Source organism: Anopheles moucheti, chromosome 3, assembly GCF_943734755.1.
Source record: "Anopheles moucheti chromosome 3, idAnoMoucSN_F20_07, whole genome shotgun sequence".
Lineage (NCBI taxonomy): Eukaryota > Metazoa > Arthropoda > Insecta > Diptera > Culicidae > Anopheles > Anopheles moucheti.
Window position 1 is genome coordinate 49,755,136 of NC_069141.1, and position 27,009 is coordinate 49,782,144.

General features: G+C 44.5%; 1 protein-coding gene across 1 annotated transcript in view; it reads left to right on the top strand.

Moving 5' to 3' along the window:
• Positions 1-27,009, top strand: part of LOC128300907 (uncharacterized) — a 53,757-nt gene that overhangs the window by 12,045 nt on the left and 14,703 nt on the right. Inside the window, exons 8-9 of the mRNA XM_053037155.1 lie at positions 467-550; positions 18,553-18,685. Coding sequence (XP_052893115.1) covers positions 467-550; positions 18,553-18,685 — 217 coding nt within the window. The remainder of the gene's footprint in view (positions 1-466; positions 551-18,552; positions 18,686-27,009) is intronic.

A 27,009-nucleotide genomic window follows, 5' to 3' on the forward strand; every position in this document is an offset into this window, starting at 1 on the left:
CTCCATGTTGTGGGCCGAGGAATCACTAACCATTTGTTTTCGTCCTTAGTTTCTCTTTCATCGCACGCCACCTGTAGCTTCAGACCGCTCGTTGGTGTTGGCCGTTATTGGATCATCGAGCTCTCGGTATCACTTTTTGTTCCAAAGGGGCCGAATGTATCGATATACAAATATATCATCGCCGTGTGTTGCTTTAGGTGTCTTTTATTAAGGAACTCCTTATCCTTTACCGCCCCAACGTGAGAGGGTTGGAATTGGTGTTGCTGGTGGTTGTTGAGATTGATAAAGTTTGTGGGTTGGCTGTGCTGATGCAGGGTCATTGCGTGTATCTGTTGAATATTTTCAAAATTGCCACCAAACCCGGACGATTATTTCCGCACAAGCTCAGCTTTGCTTAATTCTATTTTATTTTACCATAATGTGTATCGATTGTTATTAATATTTCGTCTTTTCTGTCTTTTTACAGTGGATTTGCTTCAAATGCTGGAATTTAATATACCTGTACGATTTCCTGCTGCTCCGTTGCTGACTGTTATATTGGCTTTAGTCGGTAAGTGACTTATTATATGTTAACTACTTAAAATTTACTAATGCTCGTAATTTATATACCACTTACATTCATTTGTTTTTTTTTTCTAATTTTACCATCTTTAATTTAATCAGTGGTAAGCCATTGTTAAAGAATGGTCTGATATAGTTTGTGACGTATAAATGTGATTCTTTGCTACTAGTCCTTGTTTTGCGTTCGCACATTTAAAGTAAATTTATATCGTATTCATCAATTCTATCTTTTAAATTGAAAAAATTGAAATATAATCCTCGAATTTGCGTGGATGCTTCAGTAGGAAATACTACCTCACATTAAAAAATGGCTACCGAAAATGGAGGCTATTAATTGATAGTAGTGGCATGGATTCGATTAAGAGTCTTTGCCATTTGTAAATCCTGCCCAGTGCCCGGGTATATTAGCGTTCAACTTTTCTCTCAGTATCCATTTGTGGATTTAGGCTTCCATCATTGGCGCTTTTGACCGGCGTACCATATCTCCATGCCGATCTCCAAAGCCGTACCAAATCGTACCGTACCGTATCGCCGGACTGCCGATCTGCTAGGAGAGTAAACCCATTAGAGAAGCGATGTGTACGACGCTTCCACATCTGTTCGAATGGAACTGGTACAGCGGCGATAAAAGGGTTTCGACGAAGTTTGAAGCATATTTTCGGATCAACGATCGATACACAATCCGATCCATCCATCGGTTGACTGATGGGTGGAGCTTTTTGGCGTGCGGGGTTGAGATCTGCCGGCACAAAATGCTGCCCCCGGTGGAGTGTTTTAGAGGGATTTACACTTAACGTTTCACCGTTCACTTGACATTCGGGGCTTTTTCCGGAATGACCGTAAAATTTGAATTTTCCACTCGGGGCTTATCATACCGGGAGAGAGAGAGAGAGAGGAAACCTGTTTGCGGATCGTTCCGGGTGGTAATGTTGGGCTTAATATTTGCACTAATAGGAGAATTATGCGATGTCTGTACACGGGTGCGGTGGTGTACATGGAGCGCACGTGCAAAACCCGGCACAGAGCGGCACACGGGACGGTTGAGCTGAGCACATTCCTGCATCATTTCGGTGGATTCGAATCGTGTGATGTGCGCGAACTGCAAATGAATACGTTCCAACCTTGTAATTCGTATCGACGCGTTGCATCTCCGCTGTACGCTTCCTGTTACACTACTAGCTGTCGTGGGCGTAAATAGCGCAAGAACAACACAATAACGAACTGCCGCATGTCCGCATACATTAATTACGTTCAATATTGATTGATAGATGAGTTCCATTCAAATTTATTATCCATCATCCTTCGCTGTGTGTGATATATTTAATATACATACATATATATGCATATATTTATGCATACAGTTGTTAGTCTTTGTCGAATGTCAGCAGTAATGCTGGTATGTGAGCTGTTCGCGTTTCATTTAGCACTGCACAGTGTGAATTGTACCAACAGAGTAGATGGTTGACTTTAGGGTGAAAGGTCCCGTCAATTTTACGCGCATAGAATAGTCAAGCATGTAGCGCGAGAATACGTTTCATACGCCAAATTAAGAAAAGAGACTCCATCGTTGTACATGTTGGGGCGGTAAACCAAAAGGTTTGATGATAATCGAACGTAACTTAGCTTTTTCGAGGAAACATATTCTTTTTTCTCCTTCAAATCTTTACCATCCCTCACATGCGAAGTTTCCATTCTGATGCTGGCTCTTGGAATCTAAATGAGGAAATTACAAATGTCATTTCGTCAGCCGTGCTGTGCCGTCGTTCGATATGATGGTACCGACTTGCTTCTCTAGGCCTGCATAAAGGTATGCATTTTAATATTGCCTGGTACATGTTGTCACACACAATCCCCTCCGGTAACGGTCCTCTCATAAATATTTTACAGTGCGAGCAGCGTTGCAAAGGCAAAGGGAAATGAAATGATATTTAGTTTCTGATCTGTTGCGCCACGATACAACGCGAAACGTTTCGAGGGCCATTGGGCGTATTGTAATGTTTCGCATGTGGGCAAATCGATTGGACCTGGCAGCATATCATCATCGCTAAATGATTGATGAACTTCGGTGGAAACGTTTCACTGGTTCGGATTTCAGTGGACACGTGTAGCAGAGTAGAATGGCTTTTCGGTGGATGGTTGTTTTCTGCAAACTCCCCTGTACTCCATTGGGCTCCAAGAATTTAATGTCTGCAACACCGAGTCCACTCTCTTTCATAGGCGAAGGTAGTGATGGAATGCTGTTCGGCTTGTCGCGCCCGGCGCTGTGGGAATTGTTGCCGCTAAATGAGCAAACTAATAACTTCAAATATATTTACTTTTCGTACTGAAATCCTCTGTGTGACGGGCGAATTGCTACACATTTGATCACGGCCCCATGATAAGGAGGGGGGGAACCGAGAGATAATTAGATTCATGGGTGTTCACGTCTGAGCTCGGAATTCCTTCATTGTCCCTGCGGTGACCGAGCAGTCCGCGTACGGTTAGTACAGAAATGCATAAATACATCAAACGGGTCGAGTTTAGCAAATGGAATGTCCCTTTCCGCGTGGCTGTGAGTGCTTGCTGAATGTGTTTCTGTGTCTGTGTGGCAATTTTGGGTAAGGGTACGGGTACTACCGTTTTATAGAAATTAATGTGTAACGCTAGTTTCAGCTTACACCTGACCGTGCCATGGTGACGACAAGGCTTTCGCACAAGGTAGGCGACTGCAACGGAGCGCGAATAATCCGTACAAATTGATGTGGAATAAATCTGCTCCACCATTGGGATTTTGGGCTGGGACGATGATCCGGTGATACTCACTATCCTGGTGTGTGTGTGTGGAAGCGTACGGTGGAAGGACGGGAGCAGTGGCTTAGCAAAATCAGATTGACTAATTTTTTTTCGACCACCATTTAATGACGATGTATATTTTGACGACGTGCGGATAATTTTGATATACAGTTATAATTATTTATCTGAAAGTTGGCGACGATTAGGTTGTGCTAGTGATTGGCATAAAAGAGATGTGCTTTATTCGTGTTGGGCAATGATTATTGGAAAATGCCCTAGCGTTTGGTAATAATACTCAAATATTGATAAAGTACAAAGCGATCTTGAATTTATAAATATCTTTTATTAATAATATATCTTTTCTTATGTTAAAGTAAACGAAATGTCCTTTGTTTAGCAAATTGATTTGCTCTACTGGCTGTATGATATTGTGTTGCTAATAGTGATTGCAATTAAGGGACTAGACTAGAACTAGATATAAATGAGGGTAATTAGTTGTTGCAGACTGTTGGACATGTGTTTACACAATTACTTGTCGCCAAAAGGCTTCAATGTATTTATTGTCTCCCTGTAGCGTTATGAACAGCACGACGCAAAGCTTTATATTTCATCGCTGTACACACTAGGAGCTGTTGTCAACTTGCTCCCATCATCGAAATGTCTGTTGAACCGTTCAAGCAAGATTATGCAAATTAAATTTGTTCGATCAATTTTGTCAAGTCGCAAAACAAACGAAATCCTGCAAAATATATTCATCCTTGATGCCGGGTGGTAAATGCACCGGGATCGTACACGGTACCGGTAGAACGATCCTTGTGGGCATCTATGGTTGCACGTTCGTACACGCAATATGTGTGACGTTTCCGTAAGACCGAATATGAACAAACCAATCTTTCGGCTGCGGGGCAAGGCTGGAATGGATTATGGAAGAGCACCTGTTTGTGGAGCTGTGGAGCTACATAATGTATCGACTGTGGATGTGGTGATGACATTCGGTTTCGCTTCCCTTTGTGTTCGCTTCCGCCCATGTTCGGATCTTTTCCACCTCGGTTGATAGAGTTTATTCTCGTGAAGATGTTCTCACCAGCAGTTGCTCAAATCGACCAAAATGCCACAAGTGGAAAGTCTCGTAGTGAAGACACTTAGCAGGACAAGACGACGATGGTCTATCGAGCGGGAGGCATACTACGGCACAGCTTTAAAGAATTGATTTTCAATGAATATGATGATGTGTATAATCCGGCAATGGAAATTTATGCGCATCGCCAAGTGACACATCGTCTTAGTCGCGCATGGTGGGCCGGAGCTGGACCTTTGGGTAAACATGCACGTGTCAGGCCTGTCAGGCCCAGTACGGTGGAATGTAAAGTTTTGGTTGGGAAATTTATTCATAACTTGTGGCGGAGTGGCGTAGTGAGTGGCGAAGTAGGAGGCAATTATGAAGTCGAGCTGTGGCAAACGCTTTTTCTTGAACCCTGTGACGTGTCGGTATTCTTAAATGCTTTCGCATATCGGGACAATCCGGGAGAGGCGTTCGAAATGTCGATAGACGTGAAAGTAATCATTGTTGATTTAATGTACTGATTTAATCGTGTATTTTTTATATGCAACAGGCATCGTTTAATTTACGGGAAGATGCTCTTGTTGTGGTGATAAGTAGTCTACTTGTCGTATTACATTTATCGTTGAACAGTAAGTCTAATTCTTGAGGAAAGTAGCAGAATTTAAGCTGCAAAAGCTGTACTTCCGCTATCGATAAGAACCATTGATTGCGTGCGTGTCATCCGTCGAGTTTAGGTACGGGAAAGATGGAACACTTTTGTCCATCGACAGCCATGTGCACATAAACCTTCTGTCCACTCTTACCATCCCTCCTGGTAACACCAACTGTTTGCCGTTTGCCTTCAAGAACCTGTGCCGGCCAGGATACGGCAGAGATCTGTGGCCGGATATCGTTTCGCCATCGGAATCTGTGTAAGCTGAAAGGTACACACATCAAGTGGTTAAAGGAGCGTAAACATCGATTCCACCGACCACCACCGTGTACACCTTTCGGAATCCAGGCGCTCAGTTCCACACCCTCCTCCCCCCAACAACACAGAGTTCATGTTCGTACGCTTAAAGGAGGAATTATGAGTGTCATGCCTGTCTCGTGACACCTTCTCATTACCCACCATGGACAGGTGCACTGATCTCCAAACCCCTTCCAGTTCCAGTTCCAGGGAGGAAAATCCTTACCTAGCCGATCCGATATCCATTTTCGAGGTTTGTGTGTCTCAATAATCTTTTACCGATGTGATAGTAATGGTAGTAGTGGTGTGACGTAGTCCACACGCACTACGAAAGGTGCCAAAGCGTGCAAACAGCATAACGAAATTATTTCCGGTAGTTTCCGGTAGGGAGCTGTGGATGCATGCTGGAATCAAGAGGAGAAGAGAGCACATGCACGGTGGACGGTGTACTGAATTGTTTCATGCTCTCCTATCCGTAGTGGTGATCGGGTCCCTCCCGAACTCACGTACCGTGCAATCCGGGTTGTCCTGTAGCAGTAAACTTGGGGGCTCCAGGTTTACAGACAAACGGGTTCGAAAATATAAAACCAATTAAAAGTTATGACTGTAATCCCTCTTATCAAGTGAATTTTACATACCCTAGGATACTTACACACTACCGTGTCTAGGCGTTAGTATGCTGAACAGTGGGACAGAAAATGAAGAAGAGAGACAGTGAGAGAGAGTGCGTTTGCCTCTCGGTTAGGGACAGCGTTTAGCAGCAAACGTGTACACATTTGGAAAATGCAGAAATAACGATGCATATTGAACGAAGATCCTTGCTTTCAAAATGTGTTTCCCATCGCTGCGGTGTCGAACGAAACGCACCGAATCCTCGTACACACCCTCGCCGCCTCCCGGAGTTCATTCATAAACGCGTCTTCTAACGAGCGTTGGCCAACACCCAACTCTGATCGTTCCGTATGGTGCATGTGTGCTGAACACATCACTGGGACAGCAGGAAAGCAGGCAATCACGGTTGCCGCCGTTACAACGGTTGGTGTATCCGAAAGGATGCAAAGCACTTCCGCCAATGTGGTTGGGGGTGAACTGTTGAATCCGCTACATTAACCTTTATTTGCCGATTTTGTAATCCAATTAGTGAGCAACAAAAATACTTCAGCATCGAGTTGAAGAGATTTGTTCCTCCTCCGCGATACACATTGCACACGGGGGGGAAAGGAGGAGCAGTCAGCGGGAATCCATCGCCGCGTCCACGTGGTTTATGTTTATGTGCACGTGCATCGGAATTCCCGCATTTGCGTTCGGCATTTGCGTCCCTCACATGCTGCTAAACGAGCGGGATTTACATGGTTTTGTGGAAAAACCGAAGTGTTATGAATCTCGTACAAAATGGATGATGCGATGGATGATGGAGAGAGGGCAGCATGCATCCATGTGTCGTGTCGACATTGATGGGATAAAGCTTGTGTAATGAAAATAAAGCACGATTTAAACTTTGGGACAATTTTTCACTCGAGTTTTGCGGAATAAAAACTAAATACAAGCTGTTTTACCGGGCGAGTGATTTAAATTTGCCAGAAGTTAATGATCCTTCTTTAATGACATGCGATGGTGATGGTTTTGCTTTGCCCTGCTTTGTAATCCACCTTTGGTTGGAGCAGCGCTACACTATTGCAATTATGTATCTGATTGCAGTTTGAGATTGCAGAGTTGGGTGGGTGAACCAACGTGTATAGGTTCAAGCAGCTTAACTAGTCAACTTTATCTGATTAAACTGATCTCTTCGTTTGGTTGGGACTGGGAAAATGAAACGAGTAGCCGATTTAGTTCATCATAAAAAAAAAATACAGAACGGCAATACAAGAAGTTCGTTCGTCACGAGGTACAAGGAAGGCTTAAATGTTTATTTCTGTATGCACACCATCCCATGCGTTATAATTTGTCTCTGAAAAAAGGATACGCAATGGTTAATTTAAACCCTATAACTGAACTACATAAATCGCGGTGTGTGCTGGTTATTATCGCGCAATTGTCTCGCATTTGAAGCCTGGCAAGTGTTATCCGCTGTATGACAGGTAGCTCATCGTACAGACCTTAGTTCGTCATCGTTCGTTCTAAAGCGCTGTTCATTTAGAATTCGGTCAGACTATTTTATGTATAGTCCAGTGGTGATATATGGAACTTTTTGACATTTATGTGTAGGTATTGGAGCACTCATTTAAGTAGTGCAATAGTTATTGAAAATCAGTGCAAGTTTACAGTTGTTTTTGACCATGGAACCAGAGCGTCGTAATTAATTGTGCGCATCCACTTAAAAAATCCAACTTGGTCCAGGAGAAAAATTGCCAAACTCCTGAAAATCGCCGCTTCTACAGTTGGATGTGTATTAGAACGGTTTCGGGAGTGTCAAAGAAAGGTTCAACAAAATCGTCGATCAGAAACAGTGGATCGTAAGCTGAACGGGAAGGTGTCGAAGACGCTGAAAGCTTATCCTGGACTTTCCGATGGGGATGTTGCGAAAAAATACGGTGCCAGCATAAGTACCGTCAAAAGAATCCGGTTAAGAGCAGGCTACCGCTCTTTTCATGCATCAAAGCACCCAACAGAACCCTGAAGCAAAATTTAATTGCAAAAACACGCGCCCAAAAATTGATTGACTAGGTTTTGACGAAGTACACTGGTTGCATTCTCATGGATGACATGAAAATGGTTTTCAGACAGGTTCCTGGCCAAAAATTTTACGTTGCCCCAGCTCGGGGTGACGTCACAGCTCGGAATGACAGCTTTGCCCGCAAATTGATGGTATGGCAAGCCAACTGCAGCTGTGGCCTCAAGACACGGGTTTTCATAACCAATACATCTATGAACTCAACAGTTTACAAAGAACAGTGTCTGGAATAGTGTGTTTTGCCTTTCATCAAGGCTCACAAAGGCCCAATAAAGTTCTGGCCAGATTTGGAAAGCTGTCACTACAGTCGGGATGTAGTACAATGGTACACCAATATCAACGTGGACGTCATCGGCAAGCATTTGAACCCACCGAACTGTCCAGAATTCCGACCTGATAGAACAATATTGGGCGATAATGAAAAGAAAATTGAAAAAGACATGCAAAACCACCAAAACAGCCTCACAATTGGCATATTGGTGGAAAAAAATAACTGCTAAAGTTGCTAAATCGGTTGTGCGGCAGCTGATGGGAGGCATCAACTGAAAAGTCCGTAATTTCATCCGTACATCAAAATAAAAATGCTATTTTGCTTAAAATAAATTAAAAAATATGCTTAAAAAAATTTGCTTAAAAATAAATTTTGCTTGTTTAAGTAAAAAAAACCCTTTCATTTGATGTGAAAATTATATTTCTATGTTAAAGAATGGTCCTTTTACAGCTTGTGATGTGTGACCGAATTCTAAATGAGCAGCACTTTACATTGGCCTTCCACACATATGGTCTTTCCAAAAATCCTTCTGAGCATCTTCCTCTCCAACGCGTCCAAAAAGGCTTCGTCAGTTTTGTGTGTGATTTTGACTAGAAAAACGGATAAAATCCATTGTTAAAATAATCTTATCAATATGATTACCCTAAAAATCGTGGATGTTATTATCAAAACTTTTGTTTGTCCATCTTGAAAACTAAGACAAGCTCATATTTTATGTCGTATTTCGAATGTTTCATGACTGTTGAGGTTGTAGCGGAAAAGAGAGGAAGAAGTATGTACAGAGCCGTTGATATTTATTTTAAAGCATCGAAGCCACTACTTCCCGACAAGGGCGGAACTACTAACAAACGCACGTATCAATCCCAGGATGGGATGTGTTGTGATGGAAGCCCCCAATGGGTGTGTGAAAACATGATTGCCAGCGTGATAAATATCTAATTTCAAAGTTAGATAGTTGCTTTCAGGCAACTTTATCCTCAAGACGTCATTTCTTTCCTCGACATTCGGAGAAAACATTTCTAAGATTTGCTTATTATCGTCAGTTGGTATCGAAACATCGTTCCAAGTGCAAGCTTTGATTGATGTTGTGCGATTGATGTTGTTTCCTTTTGAGCTTTCCAGGGTAGTATTATTTTGTTTAGTTTGAAATAAAATGTTTAAAGCCATACTTTTGCTGTGTTGCATTAGAATAATCGTATTGTAGCGCTTGTATGGGTGTGATTAAAAATGTGATATTATTACGTTGTTCTTTTTCAAAATGTGTAGTGACGTTATCATAGGCCGTTCGAGGATCTTCCGCTGGAAACATCTCCAACCAGTCGCAGTATTTTTTTCAATAGTCACTGGGAAGCATACTGGGTTGGGAGAATTAAGCAACCCAGGGAGGAAACCCGCTGGAAATGGAATGATGAAATTGATGGTGGTCGACCTTTGGGACATTATTCAAATTCTGTAATTTCAAACATCGATTATGTATTTTTTGTGTGACTGTTTTCATGGAAATTCAATTAGAGCATTTCGATAATTTCATGCTGAGGGAAGCACCCTGCGTCTCGGTCGCTGTGTACACGCAGCCTCGCCGTGGGAAGAAACCATGATACCATTGAATAAGAACCATCGGAACCGGGAGGAATAAGAACGAGCATATTGAAAAGGAAATAGCTTCAGAATCGAACCTTTTTGCTGCGAGTGAACATAATGGAGTACAATGGCAGTTATGAAAGCAAGACTGGCGCACATGGAGAAGCATAACAAGCGCCATAAAAGAGACACACGACGTTCTGATAGAGACCAGGCGAAAGTACACGAGCGATACGATGATGTGTTTGTCACATTTTTGCCTCTCATGCCACTTTTGCTCCCCACTCGCCACTACGGGAGTTGTAGATGCTGTTTATAATAGAAACGAGAATTTTGTTGTGTGTGCCGCTTCCTATAAATGGAGTTCAATTTCGGTCGTCAAATCAATCGGTGGAATTAAATATTGAATAATTTCCTTCGCCGCCAACCGTTCGATCCAACCGTTGCGTTGTGCGTTCCATGGTGTATCGCTCTGGCAACGCAGAAATCCCTGGCAACGTCGCATACTTTTGATTAGCTTTCCATTTGCCATGTCCCCCCCCGACCCAGGCGGGATGCCGAGGAAGTGTGTAAAGAGCCACTGCTGGCAAATGTGAGTCGCGTTTCCACATACTTTTGATGTTGTCGCCTGTTTCCGGCACACCGGTTTCGAGGATTACGGCGGAAGAACTAGAACGGACAGGATACAATTTTTGCAGTACCCAACAAAGCGTTCGAAGCTGAAAGAAGGGGCATGCCACCTCTCGATCATGCTTGTATCATCATTCGACATCTGCTAGACTCATCCATCCGGTAGGAGCGATGTTTTTTTTTGTTTGGTGTGCGTATTCATTCAATTGAAAACAATTTCCCAGGGCCTCAATCACCGATTGATGATGATTTGTGAGAGTGGCAATAAATGCGATCCAGCTTTGTGAAGTTTGGCTTCCTACCTTTCGGGGGCGCATGTGCTCTCAATAACACAGCATTCGCCGAAAACAGGCGTTTCTCAGAATGATGTTTTCCACGGACTCGCCGATTGCTGCCGATACGCGTAACCGATACAACACACCAGCTTATGAATTTAATTTGCAGGTTTTGCACGAAAAGAATGGCCCCCTAGTCTTCAAATGTTTCCCGTTCGGGGAAGCGGGCATTTTACTGAAGTTTCCCCGTTTCCAGCAGCCAGCGGGTACAGTGGAATCGTCCCAATACCGCCGATCGATGAATCGATCGTGCTGAAATGTTGAACAATTTCAATCAATTAGTTTCCAACCATCTTTCTAATTACTTCTCGACACATCCTGCATCCATAAAACCGGGCGACTCCTTCTCGGGTCCAAAGAACCCTCCCCGTCCCCCCCGAATGCGGGATGATACGCCGCCTGCCCGAAGGACGATCCTAAACAAAGAGAGAGTGTAAGCCAGTGAACCATTTATATCCCTTTTTCCCCAGTGCGGTGCGGAAAGTTCGTACTAATACGTACGGCTTTTGGGCCAGTTCCGCCGCGGGTGTCGAAGAACTTGAAGATGGGTCGGTAGTATAGTAGCAGCAGCAGCAACAGTGACAGCGACAATGGCAGTGGTTGGCAACGTCGACGGACGACCATTTTTATTCATCAGCCTAATTTCGGTTGTCGTCCTCGCAGCGGGAAATAATTTATGCTTTTGTCGAAGCCGGACGGACATTCGATCCAGTGTAGCGCGCTTGGCACAACAACGCCCCCGGAACTGTTCCACCTTCACCGCCCCTCCGGACTGCCCGGAGTCCTTTTTCTTCGTACCTTCTTAGCGTAGCCAGTGTGTGACCCTGTGCGTAGGAAGCGGATGTTCCATTTTACTACGGTACAAAGCAAACAGAGGTGGCTACATGGGGGTGTTCCTTCAGTGGGAGGTGTGCGACCGATCGTGTATCGTGTACCTGTGTGTACCAGGGAAGCAAATAATTCGTTTCCGGTTCCCACCAACATTCGACCTGCTTGCGACCTGGACAGATTTTCCACCGCCCCACCCGCCCTCCATCCCGGCACTGTTCGATGTACGTTTGCATCTTGGCAATGGGTGTGTGGGCGTGTGGAGGTTACTGTGTCCATCACCCCTGTGAGGGGGACATTTTTAGCCCAGTTTAAGCTATCTTCCCCACCCGGCACGATACGCTGCGATGTTTAGGCTCACGAGCACATATTTGAACGTCCTCCTCGTCCTCGGAAAAACCTGGAAAACCTCCGGAAAAATCTTCCCAATCGAATCCCTTTTTGTGCCATGCAGCAGGAGTTTTTAATTCGAAGGCTTCGGTAGTTTTTATCCCCATTCGTCGTACCGTCGTACACCGGCCTAAGCATCCCAACGGACCGTTTGGTGTCGTTGTTGCGGCAGTTTCTGACCCTACCTTTTCCCTTTCCTAAACGGTCACCTGAAGCGCCTCGCACGCTCGCTCGCAACCATTTCCATCTCGGCCGACTCCCCTCCGTATCGACGTGTATCTTTTCGCCCGATACCTTTCCTTCGATTGGCCATGGATCGACTGGGACCATCCCCGGGACCGGGCGGGTTTGTTTTCGTTAAGGCTTAAAATGTCCCCTGGAATGGAACGTGTCCGTTTCGCATCTAAGGGGATTGTGTGTGCTTTGTCCGCAATACCGCTCTATTTTTCATCCTTCGGTCGCTCTTCGTTCGGTGTCCCTATATTTATTTTCCTTCGACTTTGCCCGGATCCGCCCGCCCGAGTTCGGTTACGCACCAGGCGCACCGTGCTTGGGGCCCACGGTCCCATAACCATGATGCTCATTGCTTAGGAACGTGGGATGTGTATCTGTTTTTCCGAGCGTTCCGTTTTTCTTTTCTACTTTCCCCGTTTCATTCGTCGTCGTCGTCGGTTCGTTTGTTTTATTTATTTTTTCCTATGTGTTTCCTACACCATCGATCTCACTCGCAGCGGCGCTCACACAAACATCCTGCGTGCGGATGGGCTACATTTCGATACACAAATGGTCTCGGGAACGGGCACGGGCGTGTGTACCGCGTGCCCTGTTGCGCCAATCCCACTCCGGGTGTCAATTTCCAGCTCCATGCGGGACATCGATTTATACGATAATGTTGACTCATTTTAATTCCGCTCCGTGTGGGGTTAATTTGTTGTTTATTTAACTTCGTTTAATTATTAAATAAATTAATTTATATCAATCGGGGGGCAACGCTGGGGTTGTATTAAGGGTGCCATGATCGCAATGCCAAACCCGTTGTTGTGCAGTTTTAGTTTGGAGCGTCGTATCCTTGCAGCTGTCATGACCGCCCGATTAATTGAAATCAATGTCAGCTGAGCATTTTTTGAACTGCACTGGGCGATTGAAATGGATGTGTCTGTTTCTTGGTTACTCTTTGAACGATTCTGCATTCATGCTAATTCATGAGCTTTGTTTAGATCGCTTGATACATCGTGAAGTGCCGTAAATATATCTTCTGTGTTTTCTCATGCTAACATTTTACGTCTCAAACTCATTTTTAGACCAAAGCACATTCCTAAATCATTGTCATTAGAGAAGCAATAATAATAAAACAAAAAAGTTCGCTTAATTTATTTTCTTAATCAGACGAAATGAGAAATAATCACGATTCAATTAAAGACGTGCCTTTGCTGAAGGCAAGCTAAAAGACGGATCGATATCATTCCGTCCGTACCAAAGGCAACAACTGAGTGTCAATAATTCGGTTACCGGACCATGTCCTGTCCGATAGCGCTGAAGACTGATTGTGATGTGTTGTCGAGTGGAAGTGGAAGATAGTGGAGTGTGGAACGCAGGGGCTTCCTTGCTACTAGGATCAGCGTCTAAGTGTGTATCGCACGGTGGTCAGCAAATCTAAGCTGAAGTGCCTTTCGTTCAGCCTACTTTTGCCAGTGTTTGGCATCTGTTTCGAAGGATGTGTTCACGCGTGCTTCATCCCACTGAAACGGATCATGCCACCCACTCCTCCCCATTATCTCTACCAGGGTGCTGCGTGAAACAACAACACACTCCAGAGTGCGTATAATTCCCATCTCCAAAAGTGGCTTCCATGGAAGCGCAACCCGAGGGGGAAAGCACTTATTTATAATCAATCTGAGAAAATATCTCCATAAATGAGGTTTTCCGGTTAAGTGGGTTAAGGAATCGTTTTTTTTTTTTTGTACGGGAAATCAATTCGGTTTCCTCAGCAAAATATGAAACCCACAAAGAAAGTTGCTCACATGTGTGTGCGTGTGCATAAGAGGACGACGTAGTTATGAGATGAGCGCGGAACGTAACGCGGGGAGGGGTTGGTGGTTTAGCGAGAAATGAAATCGGATCAAGATTTATTAATCGCAATGAAGAGCATAAGCAAACAATGTTCCCGGTGCAACAATGATAGTGTGTGTGTCTATGCGTGAATTGCCGCTGGGATAGAAAAATCTGAAACCGGTAACAGACCATGATGGATGACACAAGGCTAAAGCTGGTGGAGGATGAATCTCGTGGGATACACGGGGTTTTTTTTTGGGGAGGGGGAATTTAGCCCAACGCCCAACTTCCACCGTCGGGTGATGGGTGAACGATGAGTAACACAATATCGCTACCGCTCAAAAAGCAGTAAAAGATTGGGGAGCCGTGCGTGGTTGTCTTTCGGTCGAAAAACGTATGGTGGCCCATAATATATGACACTTCTGCACTGTATGGTGGACAATTTGATATCATAAATTACATTTCGAGTTTGATTTCTCATTTTAGCCTCGTCGGTAGGTCGTGACAAATCGCCTGGTTCGCGGGATGAAGATTGTGGAAAGCTCGATAGATCGTACCTTACCAAACGAAATTCCCCGCCAGAGGAGAAAGATTCAATTTGCACCAATGTGCGCATCACCCGCCATCCATCGTACCATATTGGACTGGGTGGTTTCAATCTTCGGGTTACGATCGCCCATCGTTCAGCATTTCACGCTGTCGGTTAGACAAGGGCTGGATGGGGTATCGCATAACCAACCCGATTGGTTTGTCCAAAAAGGGGACCAAACATTCGCCAGAAACCACCATTCTAGTGTAACACTCTGCTTGGTGTAGAGGCACATTTGAGCATCTCCAATATATGATGAGCTCGACGTCGACCGTCACTGTCGACGCTGATGATGATGATGATGATGGCGACGATGATGAGTGCTGGAAAGCAAACAAACCCATTTCCGATCAATTACATCGGGCAGTAAAATTGCTCGTTTTGTGCCCAACGTATCGTCGCACTTTGCCGCCACCGCCATCCTCGCCAGCGCCCCGCAGGAACGTAAGTGAGAACGGACACACGTACGAAACCGGCCAGTCCCTCCCCTCGGGCTCCTCGCCGTGCAAGCGAGTCGATGGCGGTGTCATAAATTTTCCGAATTAGTCAATCTGTCCGCAAGTGACCGACGGGTGGACATGCATACTTTTCCATGCCATCCATCCATCCATCCATCCGTCTCGTCGTAATGCGCTCGGAGCGCTGCAGACGAACCCATTACGCGGGAAATTCGAACGCGGCACTCGCTGCACTTTCCGGGGGGAGTTGTTGTGGTGAAGCCTGTTGCGTACTCGATGGCGAATATGGTTCCGTTCGGTTATTTGCTGTGGCTGCAATGAGATACTGTTCCTCCCCGCTCCCTTTCATCCAGCCCGGCTGCTGGTAAAGGTAACGCCGGAATATGGACGTGTTTTTCCCTTTTTTTTTGCCCGGTGTCCATATCAACAATGTCGACCGGAACGGCTCTGTTGTGATGAGCGCATATCGCAAAAAGGCTCGTTCTCTTTCGCATAAACATCCGTGCGCAAGGAGTCGCAAGCGTCCGTGAGTCCGTTTTCGGGAGGCACTGGTCGACAGGCTGTCCATTTTCATCACCAAACGTCCAGTGTGTGTGTGCGTGTCTCGTCTCGTCTCGTCCATCGGCCATCCTCACGATCGACGCATGTGGTTGCGGGTGGACAGTTATTTATCACCGCACATACATCACCAATGTGAAGCAAGGACCCATGCCCGATATCGACACCATGTTCGCAACGCTTGTAACACACACATATTTGAAGCATCTCCCTTTCCCCCACAACGGCACAATTTTGTCATCCCAAACCAACGACGACGGCGATGATGATGGTGACGGGCACACTCCCCTTACACACTGACCGGGGTGGATGCGTGTTAATTTGATTATGATGAAGAAGAATATTGAATTTAATCAAACAAATTAATCAAATATATTGTTTTCGCGTCACTTTTTACGCTCGTTCATTTTTATCCAGCCCGGGTGTTCGAGTTTTTGCGTTTTTTCCCCCACGATCCCGCAGGTTCGATGCGGCGAAGTACGTACCATTTGTTGGTACCCGTGGGGCAAATACAATTGCGAATCAAATGAACTGCACAATCTTTCAGCCGAATGCACACGGAACCGCACGAGAAAAGGGGGGGGGATACGTTTCCGGCCAGTTTCATCCAGGGTTTTTTTTAAATTAATATTGCATATTTTCAATTCAATCATCGTAATTTTTTCTGCTGTCTAATTTGTCGGTGCATTCGATGTGCAACGTTTTTTAATTTTTGCAGAGTGATTTTGTTTACACGAATCGCTTGCTGCAGGGGATTTCGTTTCTAACGCGATTGCAAATGTTATGCACTTTAGCGATATTACACGCCAATGTTTTTTTTTCCACGTGTGACGCAACATTCTATCACAAACTTAAACGCATGGCTAATTGAATCGCTTTACGGATGGTTTTAGAATGCCTTGCCAATGAAACGGCTTGCATGTGCCTGGGAGTAACAATGCTCAAAAGAGCACAGTGCTGGCAGAAGGTCGGTGGTCGTCGTAACCTTCTTGAGATAGTTTAGTTTTCCCAAGGATATTCGACACATGGTAGCGTGCCTGCACAGCCCACGTGAAGTTCACTGCCAAGCGACACGAACGCCTGTCCAAACTGAAGTATCCTACGTGCACTCCGTAACGCACACACCCGTACCCGTAAAACTCGTTGGAGCAACGTGGCAAATCGGGACTGAAGGGTGGTGGTATTGATATAGCGAAAAAGCATTCATCTTCTATCCTATTTCACATATTATAACGTCCGATGTCTCGTTTTACATATAAATTATTTTAGCGTATGTGTACACACCGGGCACATGGTCCGCGACTGTGGGTCTCCCAGCCCAGCCCAGGGATGCCGCCATCCCAATCTAACCGGGCAGACCAAAAAGCGTACGTACGCGACAGAGAGTCGCCTTTCCTCTTCCGGTGCCCCGAAGCGTGGAGGTTGAGAATTTTGATGTTTGGCCAGCCAGCAACCAAGAAGAGGCAAGCTTCGTACGTGGTGCGACCGTGTTTGTGCTGCTCCTATATTTTCCCCCCGACGGTTGGGTTCGGTTGGTGTGAATTAAATTTGATACGATCCTATCAGAAACCGGAGCGAAGCGCCCTCGATGACGACGTCGTCCTTAAAGAGTGTGTCCTGGGCAGAGCACATTGTATTCGTTCGGTTCTTCCTGCAACTCCTGGCAAATGGTTCCTGCAACGCTTGATGGTGGCTGGTGGTCGAAGATGTGTCGCACACATCACCACTGCACTCGGGGATGCTCTCCTCCTACCAGGCTAGGATGTTGTGTGCTTATCGCTGTGAATACAAATTGCAACTCATGCTGAATCGATCGACCTGTTCAATCGAAAGGACATCTAGATATTTTTTTCTTTCTCTCATAGCCATAACCACTTCATCCATGCATTGCTTTAAGCAATCTCTGGCCGTGTCTGAATGACTTGAAAGTTAAAAATGTTATACCACCACATCGCCCATAATCAAAAACTCCCCGCGTGTCTATCCGGATGGGAAGAAAGAGATCGTGATTTGTCATAGTCATAATCGTTACATATTTTATTATGTCTTCATTGAGCGGTGCGCACGGCAATGAAATTATGCCACGCATTCCACGCAGGGCTTCGCTTCCCCAGTTTTTGAAGTGTAATGTTTTGTAAACGTAAGTGCCCATTGCCATCGGAATTGGTGTTTTTCTGGTGGCACGGTCAGTCGAATATATTTTGCCTTTTTAAATCCTCCGCCATCATTTCACACGGCTTTTATGGCAAATAATTTTGTGCGCGTGTTAATTTACTGTCTGCCGTTTTGTGGATGTTTGTTAACTGTTGTTTTGTCGTAGAAATATAAAAATCGGCCAGTTTTTTTACGTCGATGCTTACGACGACGTGGCTTTAAAACCACGGAAAAGTGCTCAGTTTTGAAAAGTCCTTTTGGAGTTTTGGAGTTCCGAAAACGAAACAAAAATGGAGCGCGCGTGTGTGTAGGACGGCAAGGACTCACCTTGACACGTCGAGATGCTACGTAAATATGTGTGTGCACACACTTGTTCACGCACAGCCGATCGCAATTTGTCGAAAGTTGCCGAAAATCCCCTCGGTGATAAAGGTTAAAACCTTTTAACCTATTACTGGGGGCCGGTTTTTGCTTTCCCATCTGTCCGACCCACCAGCCCGTAGCGCCATACACCTCTTATGTGTGTATGATTTTTGTTTTCCATTTGTGCCGACTGCTCTTTTGTTGGGGCCGTACAAGATGCTGAACGCTTCTGACACAAGATTAATCTTAGTCCCGCAACCCCACAAACAAACGAACAGTTCTGGTTCCACGATTCTCAACCTCCTGTTTTTTTCCGTTTCTTTCCAGGCATGGAAGCCATCATGTCGGAGTTCTTCAACGACACCACGACCGCGTTCTACATCATCCTGGTGGTTTGGTTCGCCGATCAATACGATGCAGTTTGCTGTCATACAAATGTCACTAAACGTCACTGGTTGAGGTAAGTGAAGGTGAAATGATGATTTCTGGCCGACCGATCGCCTCCGGACTGTGGCGGTTGTGCTACGATTTAATGCGATCTGATACGCGCGCATGAAGAAGAAGCGTATCTTTCCATATCCTACCGCGTTTCGTTCGCACCATCATCACCGTCATTATCATCATCGTTGTTGCGAGCCGAAAAAGTTCGCCATTCTGGTTGTTCGTTTGTCGAAACATTCCGATCGGTAGGAAAAGCCTGGTTCCAAACTGCTTCTGGGTGTGTGGGCGATATCCGTAGGGATTCGTTGAGTCGTACCCCCCTCCGTCCGTACGACGCTTGTCTTGCGGGAGTGTTTTTCTCGGATGCCCTCGTGGCCCGGTTTACCTGGGCATATTTTATTCATATCTGTCATAATGTTTTCATGTTATTTTTATCTCCGAAAAAAAAGTATATCGTGCTTCAGGTCAGGGGTGGTGAGCTTAGAAAGCGTTTTGGTGCCATTCCCCTCTCCTCAACTGACAAGTTCTCCAGCGAGCGTTACTTTAGAGCAGCGAAAGACGCCATTAAATCAAACCAAAGCGCAACACATTCGATTTTATGAATTATATTTTTTTCGGTTTACTTCCATCAATTTATTGCTTGCTTCTTAAATTGTTAAAGGTGTTTTATTTTTTATCAGATAATGCTTCCGGATTGATCTGCTGCTTCCTGCGTCGAACCATAAAAGCATAAAAGAATAATGTATTGCGTCCGAGTAGAACAAGCCTCCAATTTTAATCCCTACGAATCGAACAAGAATCAAACGGTGGTTCATTAGTCTTCCTTTTCCACTGCCTAATTGAATAGTAATCGTACGGCTTACCTGTGCAAAATCGAGCAGCTTCAGGAGCATTGTCAATTAAGGCGATTTGGACCCAGTATCATCCGCGCTCGTTGCAGAGCGCTGGGCAGAAAGCTCAGATTTTCCCATTCCATATCCTTCAAACGTTTTGCGTTCGTCTTTGCTAATTTGCAACGATTCAATAATCAACGCACGGCAATACCGGACTTTCATTTTTATTACGACTGTCATGGTGACCATGCTGGAAGTACGAACTCGTCGGCCAAAACGAGGCTTGAGAAAAGTGAAAGATTAGCAAAGCACGAAACGAATGGTGGCAACCTGCTCCTCCGCACACGGCAGAGGATGGATTTGAATCGAAAGTTTGGGGAACCAATTTGACAGTTTAATCTCATTGTCATATTTTTCAGCTCTTCGTTTTGAGTGCAAGGAATGGAAACGCGGGTTGGATGGGGTGCGCTCCCGTTCTCGTTAGGCAGCAAGGACGGCGATGGAAGGATTAAAGCATTAGGCTCTGTTACTTTGGCGATAATTATTGAGGCGGATTGCGTCGGAGCTCCAAGTTTTATTACGATGTTCCCCAACGACGTTGAACATTGGATGACAAATTAAAGAACTCCAGAATTGATTGAATTTCCTTGCAGTTCTATTGCTCTGTTGAAATATCGACATATTTTTTAACAATTTTTATCTTAAAATTTCCACGTCCTTAAGATCATTGCAATTTGTTGCTTCTTTCGTGTCAAAGTCATATTGAAATATCTTATTTATAAATCTATATTTGTAATTTTAAAGCATTTTTTCTTCTTCGTCACTACATATTTGTTTAAAATATGTCTTCTTCCATCAAAGCCGACGGAAAAAAAATAGCTGCCACAAATAACCGCAACCTCAGTTTCGAGAAAAAACTTACCAGACTAGATAAAGCGCGGGTTGTTTTTGTTTGTCGCTGGAGCTATGCATTTTTGCCCTATGCCCTTTCGCTTAATGCTTTTTGCCGTACTCGTTCGAGATCGGATCGGATCTTTTTTCACAATGAATAGAAAACCCACACAACGGTGGAAAAGATTAGCCTGCACAAACCTTTTCTTAGAGCGATTCATGAACATCTCGTCGTATTTGTTATGATTTTGCTGCGGACCCACTTGCTGCGGATGCTTTCCCTTTGGTTTGTCCAGTAATCAATACTATGGGTGGAACTTGGGGCTTAAGAAGGGCTGACAAATAAGCTTGAGTAGTACCTCAAGATGTGTGATTTGTGTTTTGATAGCGTGATAGAAAGGATCTCTTATATATGCTGCAAGGTTCATGATCATGTTTTTTTAAGAAATTCCACTCAAAGGAACGCAATTTTGTTTGTTTACTAATTTCACATCAATTGCATCAATACTCACCCGTTAGGTGGGAAGGAATTTAAATGGAAATAATGTTACATTTATTTAAGGAAATATTAAATTTCCTTCCCATCCACCTCCATTCGTCCAAAATATTGTCACTGTACTTCAAAAGAATCGCCGAAATTAGTTCTAAATCCGGGTCCGATCAACCTGCTGCTTTTCTATTTGTTTTGCAATCATCTCCGCATGCTTCATGCCAAAACCGATACAGTTCGAATACAATCTCGGTGCCGTTCCCTTTACTCAAACGGTAATCTTCGAATCACTTACACACTGCAAAACCACTTTGCGAAATCGAACGATTTCACTGCTTCAATATTTGTCTTCCCGAAGCACCACGGTACGCGTTTCGTTCCGTCGTCGAAATTTTTATTATTTGAACAAATATTGAACCTATCCGGTGCCACTTAAGAATGTGCTCCGGCGGTTACGCGGTACCGCTATCTCATCCGCGTCCCATGTCATCAAATATTCGTAGCTTATTACCTTTTTCCTCGATTGTTTATCTAAAACAGATCCTCGCCTAGCACGTGCTCTCCCTCGGGAACGTCTGCTCTTCTGTTTTATTGTGCAATCCTGATTTGTGCTTTCGGTTGTTTTTTTTTCTGTTCTCTCTCGTGTTTTTTTTATATTTTCCTACCAAACAACTCTCACTATATATGATGGGTATATTTTCTCTTAAAATTCACAAATGCGACGGACCATTTTCGGGATCCTTCAAAATATGCATTGCTACTTCACCTCACCAAACGATTTGTCTCGAATTATTCATCGATGAAGAAAATCGTGATTTTCCACCCGGAATGCGGTTTGCGGAATCGGAATCAAGTTACGTCTAGTGGGCTGCTGATTGAAAACTCGAAACCGAGTGCCGAATCTCATGCTGTGGACGCTTAAATCATGCCGGCTGATTAAAAAGCGATAAAACATCTTTAAAAACCTCTCCAAATATCGTGATAGGGGTACCGCTAGTTCCATTCTCTTCCCGATACCGATTGCTGTTTGGGGTTCGGTACTCTTTGCTTCCGTTTTGCCAAAGGATCAATCAATCTTCTTCCGTTGCTTTGCGCTGCGAAAAGTGGAGAAAACAACAAACAGCATTCGATCATCAAATGAAAATCAACCATCCGGTGTTCGAGCGTCTCGAGTAGTAACAACATCGGCAACAGGCTTGGGAAGTGAAGTGCTTACGGTGGTGGTGGAAGTGGAATGCTCGTGACAAGTATACGCCATCCTAAACACTGCTCCCAGCAGTGGATGAAACCATCCAACTGTGGTGGAAGCAGGATTTCCAAATCTTCCAAGTGCTGCCTCATCTATCCCTCCGTCTGGTGGTTGTAATTTCGGTGTTTGGATTGGGTTGGTTTTTCCTGCGGACTGATGGGCCACTGTTTTTCCGAATGACCGCTAGTGGGGGAACGGGTTTGCCAGCGAGGAACATAATTATACGACCAGGAAAAACAATCGAAACCCATTTACTGTTTGGTATTGTTGTTTCTGGGTGGACGCAAACGGCTCGAAGTAGCTTTGCGTAACAGAGCCATTGCTCCCCACCATTCAAGCTAAGCAACTTGATGGGCTTCTTCCCGATTCGTTTCTTCCTCACTTGCTTGACTTTTGGTGCGCCTAGACGCTAATCATTAGTAATGGAGCGATTTTTGATAACAAGATATGTGTGCAGTTCTTTTTCCAGCCGTATAAGGGGGACACATTTATTAAAACCTCAAGATTAGGGATATAATGTGATATGTTTACAATGTGTTGTCATATGCTGTAAGAAAACGTTTCAACTTTCAAAAGCAAAGAATATAGCGCGCGCGTTTTAACCTCACACTCGCTTTCCGAACGCAAGTTGTGTGTGGTGGGTGTGTTTGGTACCGCGGCCGAAACACTGCCAAACGCCTAATGACTGTTGCCTTCAAGCTCGGTAAATACTCCGACATCGTCTGCACCAGCCAGCCAGCCAGCCCCCCGCCGTAGTTCGTTGTAGTAATCCCCATTAATTCCCCTGTTCGACGAGCGGCTGCGTCAAGGCGTCGCCATCGTCGCCTCAACAAGGTGCCGTAAAGGTGACTCGGTGGAGCGCGCGGTACTGTTGAGCGTTGTGCGTTTGAGTGGCAACGCCTTCATCATCACCAAACCACCACAGTTTTACATCAGCGAACGCATTCTGTTTTCGGGGTGACTCTAGAGGGTCTAGGTGGGGGAACGTATCAAATTTTGCAACAGTTTAATTCGGGAAATCTATTAGACAATGTGTGCGTAGACGTGTGGCCCGTTTTGGTGCGTATCGCATACACGCGGTAGGGTCGCAAGGATATTCGGCAAACCTCCTTCCGGATGCTTCCCCCTTTGGTTGTTTAACGATAATAAATTATCTATTGCCTACCACACCTACGTTTTTTTTTGGTTTTGTTTTCGCTTACGGCCAACCTGCTCTACCGAGCGGCCTAAAGAGATGGATGTCTTGCGAGATGGAGGAGGACACGCGAAAGGTAGGAGCACACAAATGCAAAGGACCGAAACGCAGCGCTAACCTAACCGACCTCGGTGTAAACGAGGCGCGAGGCTCTGTGCCGTGCTGCCTGCCGTCGGTCCAAAAAAAAAGAAAAAACCCTCCCGGGAAAATCTCCCACTCCCAATGCCGAAGGAACGGTATTTGCCGAAGCTCTCATAAAAATAACAATCGTAAAAACGCCAAAACGCCTTTCCATGTACCCTCGGCATAATATGCGGCTGTGGTACGCACGGAAGTACGAGGAGACGCTGCTTCGGAAAAAGGAAACGCAGAGAGAAACCTGCCACCACTGCGCCACCCATTATCCTTGGTGGCCTTTTTTTTATATATTGCCGTCTTGTAAATTGTTCCCATCGAAGCGTACCCAGGTTGAAGACACGGGGGCGTCCTGCGGGGGGTGGGGAGGGGGTCTAAGGTAACATCTCGTACATTCCTTCATTCTGCGTGGAAAATTTTCATCCCCATCCCATCCGCAACTCCGCAATGGTGTGGGTGGCGCGCGGAATGGCATTACAATAAATTATGATTCACTAATGCTCACTCATAATAGCGATGAATGTTTTTCCGATCGGAAGTGAGCCTACCACCCCCCCCACCCTGACTGTAGGCCTACAACACACATCGTACCTCCCAGAGCGCCCCCGGACGGCTGTTCGTTCGTCGTTCCCGTTGCTGGCGCTTGGGTGCTTAATTTGCTCCACCGATGAGGCTGGAAAAACAAACAGAACTTTGCATCGCGGCGTTGTAAAGGGAAAAGAGTTTTCCATACCATTTGTGCGTGAGCCTTTTTTCATTAAACGTTCATTTGTTTTTAAAAGAGGATAAATTATCTTATGTGTGACTTAGATTTGAAGTCTAGTGGATTGTGCATCCGGTCATTGTAACCAATGGCAGTGCTGTTTGTATTAAGGTTAAGTTGCCCTGCAAAACGGTAAAAAGTGCTAATATAGTTATTAAAAACGAGATATGCAAACTGTGTGTTCTGCACCGTAATTACGGGTGTGTCTATTTGACAGACATATCCGATGGACGAATGGCGTACAGTGAGGGTCAACGAATTAATACTGCTGCAAAATGCGCCATAGTTTTGGTGTAGTAATGGGTATATGCTGTAAATGTATAACCTCAGAAGTTATTCCATCAAATGGTCTGGGAAAATTGTCTAAATAGTTAAGGATATTAATTAATGGCGGAGTGTATTTGGTAGCGGCGCTGATCTTCACACGACAGGACAGCTCCAAAATCCCTTCGAGCCAACTCCCTCGTACGCGTGGTTGGCTATCCACCTACGGGTAATTAAAAGTCGCAGAAAGCCAGACTTGACAGACCTTAGACAGACTTGGGGTTGTTTTGCTGCTGAAGAAGAAGACTTTGATTTCACTTTTTTTTATTGTTCATGAAAGATTCGCTTGAGATCAAGTTTTCGACGAGATTACTTGAAGAAACAGCAACATAAGACATGCGACTAGATCGTTACGATCTTTTCTACCATTTTTTTTACTAAGTAACCGAACAGTCTCTATTGTTGTACGACGACGATCCATATGGTGCTTTTGTCACTATTTTGTTTGTTTGTCTTTTTCTTTTGAAAACTAGGTAACAATAACTTGTTACTTTACCTTGTTGTTCCCTTAAGTTAAAAGCCGTACTGCTTCCCTTTTTTGTAAAAAATATTAAGCATTTCATTGAAATTAGCAGGAATACGATTGGGTTTTTTTTTACAAAATTTCGTTCGTGAGTATAGTTTACTCATATCCGGTTTACGTTCGTTGTTTTATTGATTTGCATTGTTTCAAAAAAAATAAACCTACACCACTCCATATGAATAAATTGTATCTAGTTAGTTTAATTTCTCTTTCGTCAGATTTAAATTTATCAAAAATTGTAAAAAATCGGAAGTAGTGTGTGATTTTATTAAATACAATTTTAGTTGAGTTGCTAGAACGGATGACCTCATGACCTTATGACCACCGCTATGTGTGTGTGATGCTTCAGACTTACAACGTTTTAATCTTACAAAAAAAGCTTTCTTTCTAGAATGGGAAGTTATGATGTAGCTTTCTTGACCGCTAATATTATCGCAAATATTATATCCAATCACAATGGTTTCGAAAACAGCAGCAGTAACAGGTGTGCCGGTTCCACAATGTTCCACCGTCGACGGACGAATATTCCACACCGACTTCCTGTAGGTGATCGCCTTCGTCAGTATAATAAAATTCTCCATTCGAACCAACGGAACGCACCTTCCTGCAGAGAACTACTTGTTAGTAACATTCACATCTGAATAAACCCTTTGAGTACGGGATAGCAAACACAAACACAGCGCGGTGGAATGGTGTTGCATTTAAACTGAACGTGAAGTCACGCTGCTTGTTCGAAGGCTCGGCCGGGAGTGGAAATGGTTTTGAAAGCACTATAAGAAAATAGAATTTATGATATCCGTCCACCATTAGGCACTCGTTATTGAGGTCCACTTTTGTAGTTATTGTAACACTCTTCTTCAACATAATAGTTGGGCGTGGACACAAACATAAGCGCAAGCGTGTCATTGTTTCACCGGCGGACAATTAACTTTATGCTGTTTCCGAACTGAACCACTCTAAGGTTCCTTTGCACGAACCGACTCACAAAGTTTGCCTTTTGGCCGTAGCTTAAAGTTTCGAAACATGGCATTGTCAACTTCTCTCACTTGCATCGGATGGGTAGCGTGTTGATATATGCTGACGAGAACACTAGGACGGCCACCGAAACTATTTAGCAATTTATTATCTACATTAGGGTTCCGTCGTATTTTGCTACCACTTTGAGCGCCATTAGACCGTTCATGCTGTAATAAACCTCCAATTGAGTGAAGATACGAATTTTTGGAAAAAATTGACTTGCGGGACGGTACTTCTATTCGTCATCCCGCGAAAGCCGCTTACGTTGCACCGTACATAATAGGCGACATTACATTATTACATTACGCCATCATACCGCAGGTTGAAACTCATGATATTAGCATAGTTTTACTATTAGGTAAAAAAGGTGGTATGAACCACTCGGTTCAATATTTGGACAATGTACCATTTAAATATAATTGAAAGGGTTGTTTCCGTTGTTTTGTACGGTTTCGACGCAAACGAAAGAAATTGCGATCGCGGCGCCTGAGAATAAAACGTTGCCAAGTAAAATTGCCCACCGTAGGAGTTAACAAACGGCGAACAATTCAATTAAAATTTAAATGTACAACGATAAAAGCGAGGCAAATAATATGCAATCCATATCGCTAGTGTGCTCTACGGCAAACACACTTCCGTCCCAGTTATAGTGTAGAGTTCTTAATTGCGGTGGGTACCGGCACCACCTTTGCGAACTTCATTCTTTTTTTCCCCCAACAACTGGGCCCAACCGGGGCCATTCGAATGGTAGATAATGTGGAAGTAAACGATGTTGTTCAGCTCGACGCCGATAATGCTTCGATCGGCACGAGGGAACGGAAAGTATGTGCTTGTTTTGTTTTTTTTCACTTCCGGCCTCCTACTGGTGGAAAATCGGGAAAATTGCTCCTGAGGATCACTTGCGTGACGCGCGTGTAGTGCTG